The sequence below is a fragment of the Ranitomeya variabilis genome, chromosome 5 (genome assembly GCF_051348905.1).
Source record: "Ranitomeya variabilis isolate aRanVar5 chromosome 5, aRanVar5.hap1, whole genome shotgun sequence".
Lineage (NCBI taxonomy): Eukaryota > Metazoa > Chordata > Amphibia > Anura > Dendrobatidae > Ranitomeya > Ranitomeya variabilis.
This window is the reverse complement of record NC_135236.1, coordinates 20,184,798-20,195,669: the sequence shown is the minus strand read 5'-3', so window position 1 is coordinate 20,195,669 and position 10,872 is coordinate 20,184,798. Positions and strand designations below refer to the sequence as shown.

General features: G+C 43.5%; 1 protein-coding gene across 1 annotated transcript; it reads right to left on the bottom strand.

Annotated features, from left to right (window-relative positions):
* Window positions 1-205: 205 nt before the first annotated feature.
* Window positions 206-2,881, bottom strand: LOC143774698 (olfactory receptor 5G9-like). Its single transcript, XM_077262462.1, has 2 exons — window positions 2,858-2,881; window positions 206-1,126 (listed from the first exon to the last, which is right to left on the bottom strand). The coding sequence occupies exons 1-2, from the start codon at window positions 2,879-2,881 to the stop codon at window positions 206-208; spliced, it is 945 nt and encodes a 314-aa protein (XP_077118577.1).
* Window positions 2,882-10,872: the final 7,991 nt, after the last annotated feature.

Below are 10,872 nucleotides of genomic sequence, written 5' to 3'. Positions count from 1 at the left end.
CCGATACCACAAAAGTATCGGATCTCGGTATCGGAATTCCGATACAGCAAATATCGGCCGATACCCGATACTTGCGGTATCGGAATGCTCAACACTACTCATCACTAATATCAACTGCTGAGGATTCTCAAATCTTAATATTTATCTATCTACTGGCTAACACTTATTTCTTTCCTGTATATAATCTACTGAATAATTCAATAATTTAAGCAAAATCCACTGTTTTCTGTACGGCTTTTCTAATATCTGCATTTCTCAGACTGTATATAATAGGATTGATCAATGGTGTGAACACAGTATATAGCAGTGATAGGATCTTACTTGTAGTAAGTGTTTGGCCTTTTGTTGGGACTATATAAACTATGAACATTGTCCAGTAATATATGGAGACCACAATGAGGTGGGAGCTACAGGTGGAGAAGGCTTTCTGTCTACCGGTGCTGGATGAGATCTTTAAGACTGTTAAAACTATATTGGTATAAGATATTATAATGATTGTAGTTGGAATTATTAATATTGGAATACACAGTAAATACATCTCTAAGTGAATAATGAAGGTGTCAGAACAGGCAAGTCCTATCAAAGGAACAATATCACAGAATAAATGGTCAATGATATTTTGTCCACAAAAATTTAACTTTGCTACTTCCATGATGTCAATTAAAACTATAAACCATCCAAACATCCAACAGATGACAGTCAGTATCATGCAATGTCCACCTGTCATTATAGAGGTATAACGTAGGGGATTACAGATGGCCACGTATCTGTCATAAGACATCACTGTCAGAAGAAGACATTCTAAAGTTTCTGAGGCACCAAAAACATAAAATTGAAAAATGCAGTTGTTAAAAGTAATCGTTCCTCCATTGTTCAGTAGGATATGGAGCACGTTGGGGACAATATCTGTGGGTAACAAGATGTCATTGATGGACAGTTGTGAGATGAAGAAGTACATTGGAGTGTGGAGGTTCTTGCTGGTGGACACCAGGATGATGATCAGGAGATTCCCACATATTGTCCCACAGTAAATGACGAAGAGAAGACAGAACAGTAAAATTCTAAATCCTTGACTGACTTGAAATCCTAAGAGATAAAATTCTGTGCTCACAGTCAGATTGTTTTCCTGTGATTAGAGCAAAAGTGGAGTCTACTGCGTGTCATTTATATGGAGAAACTGATCCAGTAGACTGACAGATGTTGCCAAATGTAACTATCAAAATAACAAACCATCTTTATAACTTATCGCTTGCACATGCTGTGTTTATCATATTTCTCATCAACATTTTTATACATTTATTTTATTATATTATTATGCTTCGTTTATTTACAGTGTTACATGAAAATATAAAAATTGAAGACTATTGTCTTTTTATCAAATAAATTAACTTAACAAATGTCAGCCTTTTAAAAGTAATGCTTTTCTTTATTATATAAATTAATTTAATTTAAGATTCTAACCTTAAATATATCTTTGCTCCCGAAATTCATTTTCAATCAATATTTCTTCCCATTCCTCTCAGTTCTCTAAGGTTTAATGAAAATGTCAGGTACACAGTGGTCCATGTCCAGAGTCAAGTGAGGCTCCTTGATGCTTCCTTGGATATTTATGCAGAATCAGAAGACAAGATACCATGCAGAATAAATCCCAGCAGATATTACTGCTACAGACTTATGAGTCTCCATTGCTCTTGTCTTTGGGGGAAAAAATTAAAATAAATAATTAACAATTTGAATCTTTGAATCCAATCAATTATTGTATTTTTAAAAAATGTTTAGCTATAAGTGACATCATTGTAAAGTTGAAAAAGATTCACAGTAAAGGAAAAAAGAAAAACAGGTTAGTAATAAAATAAAATATAAAATATACATAGGCTGCTCTATTCTTGAAATGACATGCCTATTAGGGGATTAGTGAATATGCTTGGTGATACTCGAATATCACTCAGACTTCTCCCGTGCTTCCCCCATACTCTGGAACGCTCTACCCCAACACATCAGACTCTCGCCTACCATAGAAACCTTCAAAAAGAACCTGAAGACTCACCTCTTCCGACAAGCCTACAGCCTGCAGTGATCCTCAACCTACTGAACCAGCTCTACCCTCTCCTAGTGTATCCTCCCCCATCCCCTGCAGACTGTGAGCCCTCGCGGGCAGGGTCCTCCCTCCATCTGTACCTGTGTGCCTTGTTTTTTTGCTCATGTTTAATTGTATTTGTCTATATTTGCCCCGTTTTCACATGTAAAGCGCCATGGAATAAATGGCGCTATAAAAATGTATAATAATAATAATAATGAACTCATTACTCGGTGAGCATTGGGTGCTGCTCCATGTAAAACTCGAATCCCTGCCCCATATGTTTAGCACCTGTTAAACAGCCAATAAGCATGCAGGGATTTCCTGGGTGTCACTGTAATGTTGTAGCCACTTTTCCATTTTTTTTGCGTTACATTACTGTGGTATTAAACTCCCAAAAAACAATTTGACTGCAGCAGGTGACTAATTTTTTTTTTAAATAAATCTGGTTTCTAGGAACCCAGCAATTACAAAATTCAGAAAGCTTACGGTAAGGATGGGGTAAGTGGAAGTTCTGATGATGGTGCTCGCAGATGCTGAGGACGTGGGGCAGGTGCGACCACATCTGTTTATGAAGCATAATAACCACGCCCATTCATAACACAAAGGTTCCTGTCCCACTTTACAAGGTGGCACATTACACCAATTCTGAAGTCAAAGCAGTGCAAACAGGTGGTGCGTTGGATAGCAGATAATGCTTCCAGCAGGCTTGACAGCACCACCCAGTCTTCAAAATGGTCCAGCCTCACCAGCCAACAGTCTGGATCACTTAATCCTCACCCTGATCCTCCTTCCTTCCGTCATGTTGAAGCCCATGAGATTAGTGATCACAATAGGACACTCCGAGGAGCACTTTATAAGAACATTTCTTGATTGTGGCCTCTCAACCTGCATGTGCCATGAGGGACAGTAGTGCATGCTGTTTAGTGATGCACAAAACTTAGAGCAGCCACGAGCACAAGAAGATGACAGTGGGAAACTGCAAATTTTCACTAAGAAGGAAGATGATGATGATACACAGTTCCCTCTAAATCTTGTTGTCACAAAGTCAGGAGGACCAAGGTGTGGGGGTGAAAGACGAGGTGATGGATGAAAATGTGAGTGACCCAACCTGGGAAGCTGGCATGCAGAGCGAGGCCAGTAGTGCTGAGGGGGACTGATCAGCAGCACCAAAACAGACAGAAAGCAGCGGTGCGGTGACCAGAGGAATAAGGCGGGCAACTGTTCTGCAGAGCACTCACACTCTTAAATTTCTCTCTCAAATAATTAGGTGTTCTCCTGTCCGATACTTTTTTAACCCTTTCGTGCCTGGGCCTGTTTTTGCCTTCGTGACTGGGCCAATTTTCACAATTCTGACCACTTTCATTTTATGAGGTAATAACTCTGGAACACTTCTACAGATCCCGGTGATTCTGAGATTGTTTTCTTGTCACATACTTTACTTTATGATAGTGATAAAATTTGTTTAATATTACTTGCTTTTATCTGTGAAAAAAAGATGAAAATTTGGCGAAAATCTTGAAAACTTAGCAATTTTTAAACTTTATTTTTTATGCCCTAAAATTAGAGAGTCATATCGCACAAAATAGTTGATAAATAACATTTCCAACATGTCTACTTTACATTAGCACAATTTTTTAACCAAATTTTTTTTTTGTTAGGAAATTATAAGGGTTCAAATATGACCAGCAATTTTTCATTTTTTCAACAAATTTTACAAAACCATTTTTTTTAGGGACCAACTCACATTTGAAGTCACTTTGAGGGGTCTATATGAAAGAAAATACCAAAAGTGACACCATTCTAAAAACTGCTCCCCTCAAGGTGCACAAAACCACATTCAAGAAGTTTATTAACCCTTCAGGTGCTTCACTGGAATGAATGGAATGTGGAAGGAAAAAATAAACATTTACTTTTCTTTCACAAAAATGTTTCTTTAGACCTAATTTTGTTTCCTCTCAGTCGCAGGTCATGGGTCTTGCAAGAGGATAATGACCCAAAACACACAGCTAAAAACACTTAAAGGGACACTGTCACCTGAATTTGGAGTGAACAATATTTAGCTATAGGGGTGAGGTTTTCGGGTGTTTGATTCACCCTTTCCTTTCCCGCCGGCTGCATGTTGGCTGCAATATTGGATTGAAGTTCATTCTCTCCTCCGTAGTGCATGCCTGCACAAGGCAATCTTACCTTGTGCAGGCATGTACTACGGAGGACAGGTGAGCTAAATAGGAAACCAGCTAACAGATAACGAGACATCTGATCCGCCTCAGACCTGCAGAAAGACACAAAGAGCCACCAGAGGGAGCCCAAAGACAGCACTTACACAGTACCACTTGTGACCACAAGAGGGAGCCCAAAAACAGAGTACACAACAGTACCCCCCTTTTGAGGAGGGGTCACCGAACCCTCATCAAAACCCCCAGGGTGATCAGGATGAGCCACATGGAAGGCATGATCCAAATCGGCCGCATGAACATCAGAGGCGACAACCCAGGAATTATCCTCCTGACCATAGCCCTTCCACTTAACTAAATACTGAAGCCTCCGTCTAGAAATACGAGAATCCAAGATCTTCTCCACCACATACTCCAATTCGCCCTCAACCAGCACCGGGGCAGGAGGCTCAACAGAAGGAACCACAGGCACCACATACCTCCGCAACAAAGACCTATGGAACACGTTATGAATGGCAAACGACGCTGGGAGGTCCAAACGAAATGACACCGGGTTAAGGATTTCCAAAATCTTATAAGGACCGATGAATCGAGGCTTGAACTTAGGAGAGGAGACCTTCATAGGAACATACCGAAAAGACAGCCATACCAAATCCCCAACATGAAGTCGGGGACCCACACCGCGACGGCGGTTGGCAAAGCGCTGAGCCTTCTCCTGTGACAACTTCAAATTGTCCACCACATGGTTCCAAATCTGCTGCAACCTATCCACCACAGAATCCACCCCAGGACAGTCAGAAGGCTCAACCTGACCCGAGGAAAAATGAGGATGGAAACCAGAATTGCAGAAAAAAGGCGAAACCAAAGTAGCAGAACTAGCCCGATTATTAAGGGCAAACTCGGCCAATGGCAAAAAAGTCACCCAATCATCCTGATCAGCAGAAACAAAACATCTTAAATAAGTTTCCAAGGTCTGATTAGTTCACTCGGTTTGGCCATTCGTCTGAGGATGGAAGGCCGACGAAAAAGACAAATCAATGCCCATCTTAGCACAAAAGATCCGCCAAAATCTGGACACAAACTGGGATCCTCTGTCAGACACAATATTTTCAGGGATGCCGTGCAAGCGAACCACATTCTGAAAAAATAGAGGAACCAAATCGGAGGAGGAAGGCAACTTAGGCAAGGGCACCAAATGGACCATTTTGGAAAAACGATCACACACCACCCAGATGACAGACATTCTCTGAGAGACTGGAAGATCCGAAATAAAATCCATGGAAATGTGCACCCAAGGCCTCTTCGGGACAGGCAAAGGCAAAAGCAAACCGCTGGCACGAGAACAGCAAGGCTAAGCCCGAGCACAAATCCCACAGGACTGCACAAAGGAACGCACATCCCGCGACAAGGAAGGCCACCAGAAGGACCTAGCCACCAAATCTCTGGTACCAAAAATCCCAGGATGGCCTGCCAACACCGAAGAATGAACCTTGGAAATAACTCTGCTGGTCCATCTATCTGGGACAAACAGTCTATCTGGTGGGCAACGGTCAGGTCTATCCGCCTGAAATTTCTGCAGCACTCGTCGCAAATCTGGAGAAATGGCAGACAAAATCACTCCCTCTCTGAGGATACCAGCCGGCTCTGAAACTCCCAGAGAGTCAGGCAAAAAACTCCTAGAAAGAGCATCAGCCTTCACGTTCTTCGAACCAGGCAGGTACGAGACCACGAAATCGAAACGGGAGAAAAACAACGACCAACGAGCCTGTCTAGGATTCAGCCGCTTGGCAGACTCCAGATAAATCAGATTTTTGTGATCAGTCAAGACCACCACACGATGCTTAGCTCCCTCGAGCCAATGTCGCCACTCCTCAAATGCCCACTTCATAGCCAACAACTCCCGATTACCAACATCATAATTCCGCTCGGCAGTCGAAAACTTTCTTGAAAAGAAAGCACAAGGTTTCATCACAGAGCAATCAGAGCTTCTCTACGACAAAACAGCCCCTGCTCCAATCTCAGAAGCATCAACCTCGACCTGAAAAGGAAGAGAGACATCAGGCTGACACAAAACTGGAGCCGAAGAAAACCGGCGCTTCAGCTCCCGAAAGGCTTCCACGGCCGCAGGAGACCAATTAGTCACATCAGAACCCTTCTTGGTCAAATCCGTCAAGGGTTTAACCACGCCAGAAAAATTAGCAATGAAGCGACGGTAAAAATTAGCAAAACCCAAGAACTTCTGAAGACTCTTAACAGATGTTAAGAGTCAAAAAGCCCTCTCTTGACCCATCCTCTGTATCTAGCTATCGCCCTATATCACTTCTCCCCTATGCCTCAAAACTACTGGAACAACACGTCTACCTTGAACTGTCCTCCCATCTCTCTTCTTGCTCCCTCTTTGACCGCTTACAATCTGGCTTCCGGCCACACCATTCCACTGAAACTGCCCTAACTAAGGTCACCACTGACCTTTTAACCGCCAAGAGCAAGCGACACTACTCTGTTCTCCTCCTCCTCGACCTGTCGGCTGCCTTTGACACAGTGGACCATTCCCTATTATTACAGACCCTCTCATCCCTTGGCATCACAGACTTGGCCCTATCCTGGATCTCATCATACCTAACAGACCGGACATTCAGCGTCTCCCACTCACACACCACCTCCTCACCTCGCCCCCTCTCTGTCGGAGTCCCACAAGGTTCAGTCCTTGGGCCCCTGCTCTTCTCCATTTACACCTTTGGCCTGGGACAGCTCATAGAATCTCATGGCTTTCAGTATCACCTCTATGCTGATGACACACAGATCTACATCTCTGGACCAGATATCACCTCCCTACTAACCAGAATCCCTCAATGTCTGTCCACTATTTCATCCTTCTTCTCCGCTAAATTTCTGAAACTTAACATGGACAAAACAGAATTCATCATCTTTCCCCCATCTCACGTGACCCCCCCAACGAACCTATCCATTACAGTAAATGGCTGCCCACTCTCCCCAGTCCCACAAGCTCGCTGCCTCGGGGTTATCCTTGACGCTGATCTCTCCTTCAAACCACATATCCAAGCCCTTTCCACTTCCTGCCGACTTCAACTCAAAAATATTGCACGAATCCGTTCATTCCTCAACCAAGAATCTGCAAAAACCCTAGTCCATGCCCTCATCATCTCTCGTCTTGACTACTGCAACCTCCTGCTCTGTGGCCTCCCCTCAAACACTCTCGCACCCCTCCAATCTATTCTAAACTCTGCTGCCCGACTAATCCACCTGTCCCCCCGCTATTCTCCGGCCTCTCCCCTCTGTCAATCCCTTCACTGGCTCCCCATTGCCCAGAGACTCCAGTACAAAACCCTAACCATGACGTACAAAGCCATCCACAACCTGTCTCCTCCTTACATCTGTGACCTCATCTCCCGGTACTTTCCTACACGCAACCTCCGATCCTCACAAGATCTCCTTCTCTACTCCCCTCTTATCTCCTCTTCCCACAATCGTATACAAGATTTCTCTCGCGTATCACCCCTACTCTGGAACCCTCTACCACAACACATCAGACTCTCGCCCACCATCGAAACCTTCAAAAAGAATCTGAAGACCCACCTCTTCCGACAAGCCTACAACCTGCAGTAACCACCGATCAACCAACCGCTGCACGATCAGCTCTATCCTCACCTACTGTATTCTCACCCATCCCTTGTAGATTGTGAGCCCTCGCGGGCAGGGTCCTCACTCCTCCTGTACCAGTTATGACTTGTATTGTTCAAGATTATTGTACTTGTTTTTATTATGTATACCCCTCCTCACTTGTAAAGCGCCATGGAATAAATGGTGCTATAACAATAAATAATAATAATAATAATAATAATAATAATGTAGGCTGAGTCCAGTCATGAGTAGCCTGGACCTTGACTGGGTCCATCTCAATAGTAGAAGGAGAAAAAATAAAACCCAAAAAGGAAACCTTCTGTACTCCGAAGAGACATTTTGAGCCCTTCACAAATAAGGCATTAGCACGCAGGACCTGAAATACCATCCTGACCTGCTTCACATGGGACTCCCAGTCCTCAGAAAAGACCAAAATGTCATCCAGATACACAATGATAAATTTATCCAGATATTCTCGGAAGATGTCGTGCATGAAGGACTGGAACACGGAAGGAGCATTAGAGAGTCCAAAAGGCATCACCAAGTACTCAAAATGGCCTTCAGGCGTATTAAATGCTGTTTTCCATTCATCCCCCTGCTTAATACGCACAAGGTTATACGCACCACGAAGATCTATCTTGGTGAACCAACTGGACCCCTTAATCCGAGCAAACAGATCAGATAATAATGTCAAAGGATACTGAAATTTGACCGTGATTTTATTTAGAAGACGATAATATATACAAGGTCTCAGAGAACCATCCTTTTTGGCCACAAAAAAGAATCCTGCACCAAGAGGGGAAGAGGACGGGCGAATATGTCCCTTCTCTAAAGACTCCTTTATATAACTCCGCATCGCGGCATGTTCTGGTACAGACAAATTAAAAAGTCGTTTCTTAGGGAACTTACTACCAGGAATCAAATTTATAGCACAATCACAATCCCTGTGAGGAGGCAGGGCACCGGATCTGGGCCCATCAAATACATCCTGGTAGTCCGACAAAAACTCAGGAACCTCAGAAGGAGTGGAAGAAGCAATTGACACCAAAGGAGCATCACCATGAATCCCCTGGCAACCCCAACTTGAAACAGACATAGCTTTCCAATCCAGAACTGGATTATGGGCCTGCAGCCATGGTAGACCCAAAACGACAACATCATGCAAATTATGCAGCACAAGAAAGCGAATCACCTCCTGATGTACAGGAGTCATGCACATGGTCACTTGAGTCCAATACTGAGGCTTATTCTAAGCCAATGGTGTAGCATCAATTCCCATCAGTGGAATAGGGAATTCTAAAGGCTCCAGAAAAAAACCACACAAACCTGGCAAACGACAAATCCATCAGGTTCAGGGCAGCACCTGAATCCACAAAAGCCATAACAGAGTAGGATGACAAAGAACAAATTAAAGTAACAGACAAAATGAATTTAGGCTGTATAGTACCAACGGTGACAGATTTAGCGATTTTTTTTACGCGCTTAGAGCATGCTGAGAAAGATGAGTTGAATCACCACAGTAAAAGCACAACCCATTTTGACGTCTATGATTTTGCCGCTCAATTCTGGTCAGAATTCGGTCACATTGCATAGACTCAGGTCTCTGTTCAGAAAACACCGCCAGATGGTGCGCAGATTTGCGCTCCCGCAAACGCCGATCAATCTGAATGGCCAAAGCCATTGAGTCATTCAGACTTGCAGGCGTGGGGAACCCCGCCATAACATTCTTAATGGCTTCAGAAAGACCTTCTCTGAAATTTGCAGCCAGGGCACACTCATTCCATTGAGTAAGCACCGACCATTTCCGAAATTTTTGACAATACACCTCAGCTTATTCTTAAAATTCAGAAACCTAGATCTATCTCCAGAAAACAACTCAGGAATAGGTACTTTTGGCTCAGACATAGGACTGTGAACAACAAAATCCTGAATGCTTTGCACCCTTGCAGCAAGATGATCCACACTAGAAGTCAGACTCTGAATATCCATGTCTGCAGCTGAACTCAAAGCCACCCAGAGATTAAGGGGATTAGAGAAGCTGGACAGACTGCAGCAAAGGGAGAGGAAAAAAAAAATTGTACTCAGGGCTTCTCTTATCCCACTTCTGCGATGCATTAAACACTTTATGGCCTGCTGTACTGTTATGATCCTTAGTGGCTGAGGGTCACAGAATGAACTAGCTAAGTTATTGAACATAGAACGAGCTCTAGGGAGGTGGTAACTGGACTGACCGCAAAACCTGATCCTAACCAAACACACTGAAGGTAGCCGGTGAACGTGCCTAAATTCCTGGACGTCTCGACGCAGCCTGAGAAACTTGCTATCCCTATAGAGAAAGTAAGACCTCACTTGCCTCAGAGAAATGACCCCAAATATATAGTAAGCCCCCAACAAATATTAACGGTGAGGTAAGGGGAAAATACAAAACGTAGAAATGAAAACAGATTCAGCAAATGAGGCCCAGTAATACTAGATAGCAGAAGACAGGCAGGGAACTGTGTGGTCAGTAAAAAACCCTATACAAAATATCCACGTTGAGAATACAAGAACCCCCACACCAACTAACGGTGTGAGGAGAGAAACTCAGCCCCCTAGAGCTACCAGCAAGCAAGGAAATCACATATTAGCAAGCTGGACAAGGACAAGTAAATAACCAAGAAAAATATTGAACACTAATGAGCAAAAAATAACCAAACAGAAAACTTAGCTTATCTTGGAGAGACTGATAGCGAAGGAATTCAGGAGGATCAAGATAGCACTGAATACATCGACAGCAGGCAAACACTGAAAGTCCAGGTGAGCTAAATAGGAAACCAGCTAACAGATATCGAGACAGCTGATCCGCCTCAGACCTGCAGAAAGACACAAAGAGCCACCAGAGGGAGCCCAAAGACAGCATTCACACAGTACCACTTGTGACCACAAGAGGGAGCCCAAAAACAGAGTTCACAACACTGTCCCCTTCCACCAACCATG

Coding starts and splice junctions, on each gene's coding strand:
- LOC143774698 (XM_077262462.1), bottom strand. CDS start 2,881: ATGACGGAAGGAAGGAGGATCAGG. Junction 1,127..2,857: donor CGGAAGGAAGGAGGATCAGG/GTGAGGATTAAG, acceptor CTCTAATCACAG/GAAAACAATCTGACTGTGAG.